We start from the raw sequence: 14,331 nt of genomic DNA, 5'->3' as shown, positions 1-14,331 counted from the left end.
ACCAAAATTTCATTCTAATTGGAAATGATGAAAAACATTTCTGTGAAAGCCGTTAAAACCACAACCAATAAACCTGGTCAATTCAACTAATTGCTCAGTTCCCCTTTTCAGTTTATCTCAATGGAACTCACATTTGTTCATACAACACACAAGTAAGCAAGAAAAATAAAGACAGAATCTGAGTTCTTAGTTACACATTGTCCCTAAACTCTGAGGGCTAGCCATCTTCATGTAACTTCATGTGGGAACAGAAGGCTTCTTGATCTGCGAAGGCTTTCTCACAGATGCTACAAGAGCCACCCTGGTCCTCCTTGTGGGAACGGCGGACATGGCTGTCGTGGGCAGCATGGGATGCAAACGATTTCCCGCAGTGTTTGCATTTGAAGGGCTTCTCCCCAGAGTGCTGCCTGATATGTGTGCGGAGAATGCTGGAGGCAGTAAACTTCTGCCAAGAACAGAAAGCAGAAGAAAGAGTCAACTTCTGTCAGCCGGAAGACCAATTAAACAAAGGGCTTAATTTCATTATTACTGATGCATATGTCACCCCATAGTTTTCTAGTTGAGGAAACTTGGATATTAATGCCTTCAAGTACTCTGGGTACAAGAGTAGCCTTTATATAAAAGGACATGATGGATGTGTCATTCTGGCTGGTTTTGAGTAGGCCAGGCAATTAAAAGGTGGCTTTTCAGTGTCTAAGATCACCTGGGGTCTAGTTAAAATTGCAGATTGGTAGCCCTTGTTCAGAGAATGTATACAGTAAATACACTCTTTGGGGTAATAAGGAATCTGCATTTAAAAAAGCAATTCTGATGTAGGGGTTTCTAAACCACACTCCAAGGTAAACTGCATTACGCAAGGAGTAGCTAATATTGGGCAAAGTCTGTTTCTGTGTACCCTTTACGCAGCTTCCCAAGGATTACTTCTTACGATTTATATCACAACTGGGATATTGATGTTGATATAGTTAAGAGACAGAACATTTTCATCATAAATATCCTTCATGTTGCCCTTTGGTAGATACACCTAGTCCCCCCCACTCCCATTTTTTAAAATTTTTATTTTTTAATCCTCACCCTAGGACATTATTTTTCATTGCTTTTAGAGAGGAAGACATGGCTGGGTCGCTCAGTGAATTGAGCACCGGCCTGCGATCCAGAGGATCGCTGGTTCGATTCCCAGTCAGGGTACATGCCTGGGCTGTGGACCAGTTCCCCAGTTAGGGGAGCATGAGAGGCAACCACACATTAATGTTTCTTCCCCTCTCTTTTTCCCTCCCTTCCCTTCTCTCTAAAAATAAATAAATAAAATCTTTTAAAAAATAAAGAGAGGGAAAGAAACATCAATGTGAGAGAGAAGCACCGATTGGTTGCCTCCTGTACAATCCTGGCCCTGGGATCAAACCTGAAACTTAGGTATGTGCCCTGACCGCGAATCGAACCCACAACCCTTCAGTTACAGGACACTTAAACCAACTGAGCCACACCGACCAGGGCCCACTCCCATTTTTTCTTTTCTTAAGACATGGCAACCACTAATCTGTCCTCCATTTCTATACTTTATCATGTCAGAATGTTATATACATGAAATCATATATTATGTAACCTTTTGATACCGGTTTTCTCACTTGGTATAATTCTCTGGCAATTCACCCAGGCTGTGTATACAGTTCATCCCCACTTTATTGCTGAGTGGTATTCCATGGTGTGAAAATACTATGGTCTGTCTCAACACTTACCTATGAAGGACATCTGGGTTGCTGGGTTGTATGGTAGCTATAAGTTGAGTTTAAAAAAAAAAAAATTCCAACTGTTTTTGCAGGTGCCAGCTTACTTAATGGGAGTCTACTCTAATTTCATCACACATGCCCTAAATGCCAATTTGGCAATAGGTAGTTGTATCTGACCATCATAAGCAAACGTGAACATATTTGGGGGTGGAAATGGGGATTGAATTGATAGCAAAAACTCATTATAAGCCAGGCTTTATACTTCAAGCTCCTATTCATGAGAGGTCAAGGGAGCTCCCTTAGAAGGAGGTTTCACTTACTTTCGTACAATATACACACTGGTAGGGTCTGTCTCCAGAGTGGACTCTCATGTGCTTGTTCAGGCTGGAAGACTGAGAGAAACATTTCCCACACGTAGAACACTAAGGCAAAAAAGAAAGCATGTGGTTGAAATCCCATCTTCCCCTAACAAGTTAATTTTACCATGATGTTAACTATTGTATTTATTCTATATCTGTAGGAGAGGATCCAGCAGGCCGAGGCTGAGGGTCTAGCTGGTAGTATACAGAATTCCTGGAATTATATAGAACAATCCAGCAGCGTGGGTCCTGGTTCAGACCCTGCCCAGTCCTAATGTCATCTAGTCTTTCGGTGTCAGTTGCTTCAGATGTAAAATGTGGGAATTAAATAGGGTTGTGATGTGTAATAGAGGTCTGAATTATTCCTGCTCTGCCCACAAGTAGCTGTGTGACCAGTGCGAGTCAGTTGAACTTGGAATCTGTTTCCTGATTTTCCTCATGGGCAAAATAAATACTCTGTTTTTCTTACAGGGTAAGCACTACATAATTAATTCAATAAGCACTTTTCTTTTAAAGATTTTATTTACTTATTTTTTAGAGAGGAGGAAGGGAGGGAGAAAGAGAGGGAAAGAAACATCAGTCTGTTGCCTCTCACATGCCTGGAGTTGGGGACCTGGCCCACAACCCAGGCATGTGCCCTGCCTGGGAACCGAATGGGGGCAATGTTTCGCAGGTTGGCGCTTAATCCACTTAGCCACACCATGTAGGGCTCAACAAGTATTTATGGAGTACCTGCTCTGTGCTCAATACTCTCCTAGAGATAGAGAGCTAAAACTACAGTTGGCATGGTGAATATGTGGACAGCAATTTTCAACCTTTTTTCATCTCATGGCACACATAAACAAATTACTAAAAATCTGCAGCATACCAAAAAATGTATATTTTGCCAATCTAACAACAACAACAAAAAGGTGTAATTTTGATTAATTCACACCAGACTGCTATTGTTCTTTCGGCGGTTGACATTTTTTTAAATTTGACAATCTAAGGGAAAAGATGTCAGTGTCCCTGACTTAATAGTCAGAGATAGCATGTTTTAAAAATTCTTGCAGCACACCAGCTGAAAATCACTGATGTAGACCAGAATGGCAACACAGGTGGCAGATGACCTGAGACATATTGTGCCGACAGAACAAGGGTAAGATTTCAGGGGTCCAGGGAAAGCATGTGGTACAGCCACATGCTGTCAACAGTTCACATCACGTCTTCATGCTCTCGACCCTGCTGACCCCTGTGCCTAATCTTCTCAGGAGTTCTGAACCAGGCAGAGGAAACTACTGTACTTCCAGGTCCTGCCTTGCTCCCCAGGTATGCTTATGTGAACAGAGGGGAGAGCGAGTATTTTTAGGTTGTGGGATTTTGGGTGAATTCTAAAGGTCTTCCATATTTTTCAGTAGTGCTTAAAGTTTTAATGAGTGTGTATTACTGTTGCTAGAGCAAAAAAAAAAAAAAAAAACACGCTTGACATAATATTGCAAAAAGAACAGATTAATGATAAAAGGGAAGCACTTAGAAAAAGAAACTATTCTTGGAAATTAAAAACAAACAAGAACAAAAAAAGTAATAATTCCTTTGTGCTTAGGATTTGTGCCTCAGATGGAAAGAGTACTTCGTACATCACTGTGTACAAAGCAAGAGGAAGAAAAAAGGGAAGAAAAATACATTCAATTTGACATATTCTGTTAAAATTTCAGAACTCAAAAGATAAGGAATAATTTATACAAAGAAGAAAACTGGTTATTTACAAAGAGACAAGAGCCAGACTGGCATGGAATGATATCTTGAACATTCTGAGGGAAAAATCGTTCTCAAGCTATCAGATATTTGAGTAAAATACCCTCAGAGGACTCAGAAAACTTTTCACTATGTATCCTAAATGCAATTACTTGAAGATATGCCTCAGTAAATACAAGAAAGAAATCAAGAAAGTGTGGAACAGAACAATAAGTAGAACTAATTCAGGAAGGTGATTAAAAAAAAAAATTTAAAAAGGAAGCCCTGGCTGGTGTGGTTTAGTGGATTGTGCATTGGCCTGGGAACTGAAAGGTTGCCAGTTCAATTCCCAGTCAGGGTATATGCCTGGGTTTCGAGCCAGGTCCCCAGTTGGGGGCGTGAGAGAGGCAACCAATCGATGTGTCTCTCAAACATCAATGTTTCTCTCTCTTTCTTTCTCCCTCCCTTCCCCTCTAAAAGTAAATAAATAAAATCTTTAAAAATATATACCCAAATGACAGTTCACAAACCCAGAAATCATTGGTTCAAATCAGACTAATCTTTAGAAAGAATGTAAGTATCATCCCATAAGTTACACAGCTAAGAAACTAAATTTCACCTGGCCGGGCAGCTCAGTTGGTTAGAGCATCATCTGATGTGCGAGGGTTGCAGGTTCACTTTCTAGACAGGGCACATACGAGACAGAATCAATGAATGCAGAATAAGTGGAACAACAAATTGATGTTTCTCTTTCTGTCTCCCTCCTTAAAAATCAATAAATAAAATAAAGTAAAATAAAAAGAAACTAAATTTCTTGCAATTAGAAATCCTAGCAAAATCAAAAGCTTACAAGGAAGTCAAAGGTGAATAAGTTAGTCTTGCTAAATTTGAGCAATTTATGGAATATAGAAAAATAATGTCTTCAGAAAAGAAAAAAAGAAATCAAGCCCCCTCTTCATGGGTCAGGTATTTCAGAAGGCTGGGTAGAACCAACATTCTGAATTTATGTGTGAACTCTTAGTAAGTCATTGTTACAGATTATAGGGATTTCCTGACATTTTTATTCTGTGTTCTACATGAATTTTGCTTGATTAGAATCATCGAAAAAGAAAGTGCATGCATTTAGGTTTAAAGGCTGGAAGTAGGATGGTAACTCAGAGTTTTCATTGTTTTCTGATATCCTGATATTTTTGTTAATCATTTTTTTCTCCTTCAAAAACCATTATTTTTGTTAAAAATCATTTATCTGGTTTTACTTGTCTATTTCACTTGAGTTTTTTCTTCTGTTCAAGTTAAATTAAATGTTATCTTTTGAGCTTCTATGGAAATTAAATATACTTTATCATATTAAAAGTTAAATACTGCTTAATCTGAAGTATGTGAAATAAAACTAAAAAGAGAATAAAAATGTTAAGCAGTAAAAATGAGAAAAAACCCTCAAAACTCTAAACATGAAGGCAAAGTGTCATGGGATATATACCTCTTGAGCTCTGGACAGAATTCTTAGCTAGAGACTTGAAGCCCACTGTTAAGTGGTATTTAGAGTGATGGTAAAGGAGTGAGCTTGTAAAAAAAGAACTAAAGAAGCCTTAGGAACACTGAGGATGCCATGACCCACTCACCCTCGTTGATTGCCAGTTTAAAATTATTATTCCTTCATTCTTTTGAAGGTCAAGTCATCACTTTCTTACCAGCTTCCAATTATCCCTTATCAGTCTTGTTTCTATCCACCTCTGGGTCTATAGTCCGCAAAGACAGAAGTACCTACCGATAGCTTTCCTACTTGAACCCCAGCCTAAGACCACTGTCATCAGTGTTTAGGCAAATGACCCATCCTACATCCTAGTGGAGATTTTTTATCCTAGTAGAAATTCATTGACATAATTCTGATAACCTTTTCCTGAATTCAACTTTAGTAAAAACAAAACAAAAAAACTAGTTCTGTAGTTTCTACTTCCATAACAAACACCCTTTTATCTAGCTGCAACAAATGACTAATATCCTAAATGCTATATCCTATCTATTATAAGACCTACCATGTTTATATGCTAACTAAAACTAAAAAAGAAAATGGTAACAATTAAAATCATGGCAGGCCATCACGTGTCAAACATCTCAATTTCAGAATATAAAAATATGAAAACTCCAAATCTTAGAATCAATAAAATACAGCTATTAAAATGTTACAAAAACATGTAAACAAATATACATATTTTCCAAGGACATAAACTGGCAAACCACAGGACAAATACAAACTGCCAATAAAACATTTTAAAATTTAAAACCTCATTAAAAGCTTCATTAATAAAAATACAAATTCAAGCAAGATACCAGTTTTCATTACCAAAATGGCAACAGAAAAAGGATAAAACTATTGCAGGAGACCTGGTGCTGCTCATTATAATGCAAGCCCATCTGGCTGGAATATAAACTGACTTTCTCTGGAAAGCAGTTTAGCACCTTAATTCAAGAACCTTAAAACTGTACACTCTTGGAACCCATTTTTCTACTTCTAGGAACCTACTCTAAAGAAATAATCAGAAATGGATAATAGAAATAATAATTATGTCTTAAAACTTTTTTAGTTTGTTGATTTTAGAGAGAGAGGAATATTCAGTTTGTTGTTCCACTTATTTGTGCACTCATTGATTACTTCTTGTATGTGTCCTGACTAGGATGGAATCCACAACCTTGGTGTATATGGGATGATGGTCTAACCAACTGAGCTACATAACCATAACCAGAAATAATAACTATTTCTACATAATATTATTCACTGCAGCAATTTTGGGGAGACATGCACAAAACGGGGCATTAGTTAAATAAATCATAGCACAACCATCTGATGTACTGATAGATATAGCCATTATGTTTACAAATTAGCTTGTAACATAATCTTAAGTCAGCAAATTAGCCTCATAATATTCACTATGATGTAAGTATATCAAAAAATACACACATTGAAAAAATTATACCTAAAATGTCTTAACTTTGGGCCACAGCCTATGAGGTGGTTTTTGTTGTTTTTCTCCGTAGTGTATTTCCCAAGCACGCACTATATTTTTATGTTAAAAAATAAAATAGGCAGTAAAAATCTTTAAGGATCACCAGGTAAAAACATAGCGACCACTGCTTCACTCTCAGCGGCGCCCCCACAATGAGAGCAGGCGCGGCACCTGGGAGGTCTGAGCGGTGCGCAGGATCCTTTGCCACCACAACCAAGTTCTCACCTTGTGAGGCCGGTGCTTCTCATGAACGTGAAGGATATGGATGCGGAGCCGGTCCCGCTTCTCAAAGGAACGCTTGCAGAGAGAGCAGGGGAATTTCCGGTCACCCTTGTCCACACAGGGGGTGTACTTGAGGTGCTTATCTCTGTAATATCTGTAGGTAAACACCTTTCCACATCGGTCACATCTGTAACCTTCGGCAGACTCTGTCAAACACAGGGGACGAGAGCCATGGCTTTGTCAGCTACTCTATTTCAGTCTTACTTCCTCCAAGGCGATTTTAAAAGAACCTTTTCCATATAGGAAATTTTAAACACGTACTAAAGTCAAAATAAAAAATTCTCATGTGCCCAATACCACGCTTCGACAACGTCCAATTCCTAGCCAATTTTGTTTTCATTCATTTCACTTTCCTTCATTAACAGAATACTAATTTAACATTTGGTTCATAAATACCTCACACCATAATCTCACACTCCTGACTGGCACTTGTTACAAGGGTAATAACCAAAACATGCCTGCTCTCCATCGGATCAGCCTGAGCTACAAGTTCAAAACACTTTGCCCAGAACAGTGATGGACACCCAGAGCTTATGCCACAGGCTTCCCACTTTCAAAGTTTTAGGCACCCTCTAGCTTATCACTTCTCTGAATTTGGGGGGAAGATTTCAGAGCTAAAATCTTCACATACAAAATATCGATGACAGTATCTTGTTTTCCCTAATAGGGTTATCATGACGGTTAATTTAATTCTAACACTTAATGAGTTCTTACCACAAGTGATACTATTACTGAGTGATAAGACTGAGAAAGGTAAATTGTTTTTATCAATGAAGGAGGGAGGAGAGGAGAAGTTAGAGAGGGTGCTGCCGACTCTAGCAAAGAAGGTGCCGGGTCCGGGGGGATCTAGGTGTTGGGGGGAAGGTAGAGGACAGGACCACCCACAAAATAACCTCCATCGAGGACACTCTGGATTCCAGGTGATAAGTGATTTTGATGGGGCACGCATCACTGAGACCTCATCGCCTGGCCCCCGGGAGGGAGAATAGAGCCAGGGGTGAGTATATGCAAGAATCTGGAGATGGAAATCTTTTTAGCATCAGGACAGCAGGGAAGCTATGTATCAGGGGCTTTGTTAGTTAACAACTGTGTCCCTGGCACGTTTAACACGTGGCTAAGGAAATAAACCATTAAGTAAATACCCAGGAAAGCAGCCACCAACCCTAGGACAATCCACCACCTGCCCTGTCTACCACTTTCATTGAGGTGCTAATATTCTCAGAATCTCCAGGCTGGACCAGTTTTTGCTCAGAGCTAGAATTTTCCTTGGTCAGAAATACCTGGCCTTTCTACTTCCTGGGATGGGAAAAGGGGGTCTAAACAATGGGACCAGCGATCTTTACAAATCAAAGCACTAAAACACACTAAAATTCAAAACATGGGTACTAGACATTTACCTTAACCAATTTTTATCTTGTTCCCTCTCCCTTCTCCCCACCCCCCACCCCAGCTCAATCAACTACTCTTTAGTGCAGGAGTTTTCCAATCTTAAACTGATGCTTCTTGTCCCACCTCAGTTCAGACAGTTTTGGAAGGATTAAGAGTTGTTGTCACATTCCACACCTCCAGCCCCCAAAACACACACTGGGCAGGCTGCATACTCAAATAACCCGCCCACATAGGGTCCAGACCTTCCCTCCCACCCAGGACTTTAAGGGGAAGGTCCTCACCTATCCTCACCAAAAGCCTTTGAGAAAACGTTCTTTGTGAGAGGACAGAGGAATTTTTATTTTTCTTTCCCTTTTACTTTATCTAAAAACATGCATAACAGAAAACAAATGCATTCATCCATAATTCTTCCCAACAAATTACCAGTAAGTCCTTTACAAGTTCTCTCCCACACATTGTCCAAAATACACATTATCTTAACTGTGCCATAAGCATTGGATAATTTCCTTCCAAATTGGAGCCCAGGTAAACTGACTCTGCTCCTTCCCCCGACTTAACACTCATCCTAAGCCCTCATCCTTGGTGCTTATATGCTTGGGATCTCTGCTGTCTGCATATTATTCCATGTTAATGTCTTCATTTACTTAATTATTCAACTATTGAGCACCAAGATTGTGCCTTTCCAATAATATGGATGGTGCTGTACCCAAGATCCTTGTGGACAAAAAAATAAGAAAAAAAAACTTTCCAGAAGAGTATTATTGAGATGTCAAAGGTTATGAACATTTTAACTACTGGATACATTGTGTAAAAGGATTTTTCAAAAAGGATTAATAAATTCAGGGAGTAATCAAGCATGTATTTGTCTCAAATCTATTTTTAACTATTATTTTAAAAGCAACTGATACATTTTTGGAAGTGACCACAAAGCCATGCTTGGCTTGGTGCTAAGTATGTGACAACTTTGAGTCCCAGGATGTTAGAGAATCCCAGTATTGTTCCCACCCCCATTCTGTGGTAGTAGGAAGGTAGTTCACCAAAACAGTTCCAACAGGCTCTCATTATCTGGATTCTAGAAAGATACCTCTCTCTCATTATTTACCTCCTAATTCCTGGGACTATGTTGTTTCCTTTGCCTTCACCATCCCTCAGCCTGGATTGCTTTTTCTCTCCCTGCCTAACACCCATGCATTTCATTTTACCCCTAAGTAGCTTTTTCCAATTGAGTCCTAAGTCTTCCTTCTTCATTCAATTCACACTGGGGCCAGGAGCAGGGGATACGAAGGCTTAGGGTTATTTCCTGCCCTGAAGAACTCAGTCTAGCATGGAGACATGCATGAGGACAATCACTGCAGTGTGTGATGAATACAATTCAATTTTTCTTTTACCTGCTACTTATTACATTTATTATAACATAAGGTGGTCTTCTACCTGATTACATGCACTACAGTCATTTGCCTTGGTCTTGTCCCACCGACAAACAAGATCAGAGGTTCCCAAGCTTCTATGTATATAAAAATCACTCCAAGAAATTTTTTAAAATGTAAATTCCAGAAGCTCATTCCCGGGAGTGTGTTGGTGGTCTTTTAGCTCCTTGCTACTAAAATGTGGCCCAGGGACCAGCAGCATCAGCATCCTCTGGCCCGAATGAGAATCTGCACCTTCCCAAGATCACCCAAGTATTCATTTAGAGCCACAGTAAAATGGAGAGGGAAAGTCTAGCTCAATGCCTGTCAAACTTGACTGAGACCCACAGTAAAAAAATACATTTTCTATTTGACACCCAACACACACACACATACACAAATCCATTTGAAACATAAACTTCCCAATGCTTGCTCTTACTTTGGAGAGATTCACATCAATATATTCCATCCTACTTTATTCCTGTTTTCTCTTTTTCTTCAGCGCTAATCTCCACCACTAAATTGATTTCTCACCCAATTAAGACACTGCAGCCTGTCATTTGAAAAACACCGCTCTAGAGCAGTGACTTCACGTGTTAGCCTGAGCAGACAGGAATCAGAAACTGGCTCACCTAAGGCAGAGGCTGCATCCATTTATTTCACTTTTATTGTATTCTCTGGGTGGAGGTGGAGGGGTACAAGAAAGGGGATCCTTGTGAATAGAAGCGGCTTCAGCAGCTTTGGAAAGAGGAGGGCCTTTTCCTCCAGCTGGCTAATGCCCTCCTGGTTAGAGACATCCTCAGTTTAGCCCCCTGCATTAGCCTTCCAGAGGGAGGAGCTCTACAGGCAGCCAAGAAACTGCAGGAAGGTGTTTCCGTTGGGAAGAGAGCCTGGTCCTTCCAGTAGGAGCACCTCACTGGGTGAGGCAAAGGTGTGCACTCACCTTCAGAGGGCCCAGAGGGCCCAGCTGCCTGCACCTGCCTCCCCTGCTCGGTCTCCTGAAGGCTCATGGGAATGTCCAAAAACTTTTCATAGCAGTCTCCATACCACACAAGGAGCTCTTGGTTCTGGTAAATCTCCTTGCAGGTCTCATAGAATATCTGCCCTTGACATTGCACTGCAACCAGGTTCTGCTCCTTGGGGAAACGGGCACAGTTGACGTAGGACATCCAGTTCCCTGCACCTCCTTTTCCATCTATGAAGTGGCTCAAATGACCATCTTCAAAGATCTAAATGAAATAAGACAGGATGTTTGGAATTCATTTTTTTTTTCTGCCTAAACTAGGAAATAAATTTACTTGTTAGAAATGTATTATACAAACTTCACACTTGAGTCCACTAAATATATTTATTAATAATTTTATTACTAAGCCTAAATAATTTTATTAGCTTAACGACATGCTACAGGTGATGTGACAATTAAAAATTTTTTACTTTATCACCCTTGATTTCCAAATTTCTAGTGAGTGTATGTTAATTTTATAATCACAGTTATGAAACTGTGAGGAAACAAGAAGTTACATTCAATTCTACCACTTAAAGACAATCAATTATTTTATATTTTTATCCCAGCCTAGTTCTCATGCTTATTAGTGAAACTGTACTTGCAAATCTTTTTCTGCTCCTAGCAATTCAACTGTCTCCATGTTTTGTTATTATAAACAACTCTGTGTTTAACACCTTCCACATAGCCAGAATTTCAGCTTAATTCCCTGAACAACATTACTGGAAGTAGAAATTCAGGGTCAAGTGGATTATTTAATATATTCTGACAAACTGCAGTCTGGCCAGCATGTCCCATACACAGTCAAGAGTCTTAGTTTTTAACTAACTTCATAGACAAATGATATAAAAAAGTTTAAATTTGTTTTTATTTCCCTTTGGCATCATCTCAGAATCACTCTATCATAAAGCAATTGTTTTTTATCTATAAATACAGCAAAATGCATGAGCTCTTTAAATGTATATGCCCTGGCTCATGTTCAGACTAAAATGACTTCGGGCACCACGAGACACTCGGGTTCCTGCATAGGTTCTATGAGTCAAGGTTACAGAGCGAGGCTTTCCTTCCCTTTATATCTCAAAACAGGTAGCACAAACAGCGGGTTGCTGCCCTTGTCCCCTCTCCCAGAGGGGCACAGGCCAAACAAGGTGACCCCTACCATCCCCCCTCCGCACCAAAAACATATTTACCTCCCACATCAGAGAATTGTCCCCGTAGGTCTTGACTTCACTGGCGTTCACCACTTTACCTTTAAAGGGCCCAAACCTGACTCCTTTGGCAATGAGGCTACAGCAGAACACACCAAAATGTGGGACTTCACCAAACAGCATCTGCCTGAGGCAGAGACCTAGGGGAACCCCCAAAAGGGAAGCACATGAGGAAACCGATTGTATTTGTCTGTGTTAAGAAATCTAAGCGAGGAGGTCTGCCTACCTTCTGGTAGTTGAAGGGAGTCTTGGTCTGGAGTTTGAGGAAGACACTCAGACCCTTGGAAAAAGGCAGGGTTAACATCTTATTTTTCATTAAAAGTATTATGAAATCTTTTCCTTCCCTCCTCCCTACAGGTAACCCTTTCCTGGAGTTTGATGCTTGTATTTTTCCTGCTCCTTTTACATATACAGTCTTTACTTTGAGACACAGGACAATTCTTGCAAGATTATGTAATGAACCCCATTTTGCAAATTTAAAGAACCTGAGAATCAGAAATAATGCTGACTTTATGGTCAAGATAGATGACCGAGCTGAGACTCCCTGACAGGCATGAGGCTTTCATAGAGCTCCCTAGTACGTCCTGGTAGAATCTGAGCCCAGAGGACAAGCCCACTGCACGAACAATTTCTCTCCTCACCCTTAGATCTCACTTCAACCAACCTCGGGAGTCATGCAGTGAAGCAAGTAGGGCCCCAGATGTGAGCCCCACCTCCCCAGGCTTCATCCTCCGGTGGAAGTGCGCACACTGCAGCCCCCACCCCTTCTGGACTCAGATCCACCCTGAGGTGCCCTTCCCCACTCCTACTTCCACCCTGATGCCCAACCATCCTAATTCCCTAACTCCAGGATTGTGTGGACTGCCATTACCAGAGCTGTCTGTGGGGACCACGAGGCCCGAAGCTGCATGGTGCAGGCGCGCTGTGTGCTCCAGGCTGGGGATGACCCCGTACAGAACTAAGTGCAGGTCTTCCTGGGTGAAGTGGTACCGATGAGTCGACTTCCTCTCCTGATTCAGGAGTTTGGAGTCATCCTCAGACTGCTTGCTGGGGAAGTAAGGTAATAACTGGGAGGTCTTCAGCCCCTCAGGTAACAGGGAGGCACTCACAGGGGGCGGTGGAGGAATAAAAATGTCAGGTCCGTAATATTGGCCACTGTCGCTTCGGCCACCAACGGAGGCCAAGTCGTCACTGGGGGCCCCGGGATAGTCGCGGCTGCTGTTCACGAAGTGCTGCAGCTCCTTGGGGTAGTGGGGAAATGGGTACCACGGTGGCAGCTTGCCGTGCCAGGGCAGATCGTAGAGCGGCTCCCTCTGTAGGGTCAGGCCCGGGCTCAGCAAGGGAGGCGCCGTCCGGAAGGCTAAGGGGGCCATGGCCTGGGTAGCAGACACGGTAGGGACTGGGAAAGGTTGGTAATCCTCCTCTGCGGTGGTCGGGCTGTTCCCGTAGGGTGCATAGGGTGGGAAAGGCGTGTAGTAAGGGGCCAGGTGTTGGGGGCTTGTCTGGAGCCTCTCGGGGTGATAGAACACCTTTCCTGGAGGTCCGGCCTCGACCTCACCTGGCGGCCGCAGAGCCATCCCGGGACACAGAGCGCGGCGGGTCTACGGAGAAGCAAGCGTGGCTGAGTGAGGACGCGCGAGGCCTCCTCCGCACCTGAGCCAGCCCCGGGGGGCGAAGGAAATTGGATAGACTCCCAATTCGATCCCGCAAGCCCTGCCTCACAAACAAAACAAAAATAGCAATAAAACACACCCACACACACAACAACAACGAAAACCTGCCGGGATCCTGCCCGACCCCAAGTTCCAGGTGAGTGCCGCCCTCTCCTTCCCTCTCCAAACACACCTTGACCTAGCGCGGTTCGTTTCCAGCACGCATTCTCTCCATCTGGCCCCAAACCCGGCTCCTGCAAATTCTAAGCGCCCTCTCTCTGCCCGCTCCTCGGTCCACCCGCTCTGCGTCCGCTCCTCGGTCCAACAAGCCTCTTCACACGGTAAGGAGTCGAGCGCAAGACCGCCCTCGGTTTGGGGGCAGGCTGCAGCCCCAGGCACTCCTGAGTCCCCAGCAGGAAGGGAAGAACCAAGGGTCCCGGGTCGCATTTCCCAGGAGATGCGCTGCCGGACCCCGAGTCTGACTCGGCGGACCCACGCGGCCGGGCTGCCCGGAAAAGGCGCCACCTTCGGCTCCGCCGAGATCCGACGCCAGCGCCGAGGTTCCCACGTGGATCGAGTCCCGCCAC

At 42.4% G+C, this 14,331-nt stretch overlaps 1 protein-coding gene across 1 annotated transcript; it reads right to left on the bottom strand.

Annotated features, from left to right (window-relative positions):
* Positions 1–217: 217 nt before the first annotated feature.
* Positions 218–13,669, bottom strand: PRDM14 (PR/SET domain 14). Its single transcript, XM_090284893.1, has 7 exons — positions 12,964–13,669; positions 12,319–12,372; positions 12,075–12,232; positions 10,825–11,110; positions 7,030–7,232; positions 2,048–2,149; positions 218–445 (listed from the first exon to the last, which is right to left on the bottom strand). The coding sequence occupies exons 1-7, from the start codon at positions 13,667–13,669 to the stop codon at positions 218–220; spliced, it is 1,737 nt and encodes a 578-aa protein (XP_090141019.1).
* Between the last annotated feature and the right edge of the window lie 662 nt (positions 13,670–14,331).

This window comes from Furipterus horrens, unplaced genomic scaffold (genome assembly GCF_987537825.1).
Source record: "Furipterus horrens unplaced genomic scaffold, mFurHor1.1.pri manual_scaffold_7, whole genome shotgun sequence".
Lineage (NCBI taxonomy): Eukaryota > Metazoa > Chordata > Mammalia > Chiroptera > Furipteridae > Furipterus > Furipterus horrens.
The sequence above is the reverse complement of the archived record's forward strand: the minus strand, read 5'-3'. Positions and strand labels throughout refer to the sequence as shown.

Excerpts from the sequence above, each read along its gene's own strand:
- PRDM14 (XM_090284893.1), bottom strand. The coding sequence starts at position 13,669 with ATGGCTCTGCGGCCGCCAGGTGAGGTCGAGGCCGGACCTCCAGGAAAG. Across the intron at positions 2,150-7,029 it reads AGAAGCACCGGCCTCACAAG|TGTTCTACGTGTGGGAAATG; the intron begins GTGAGAACTTGG and ends TTTTTGCCTTAG. Across the intron at positions 446-2,047 it reads AGTGTGTATATTGTACGAAA|AAGTTTACTGCCTCCAGCAT; the intron begins GTAAGTGAAACC and ends TGTTCTTGGCAG.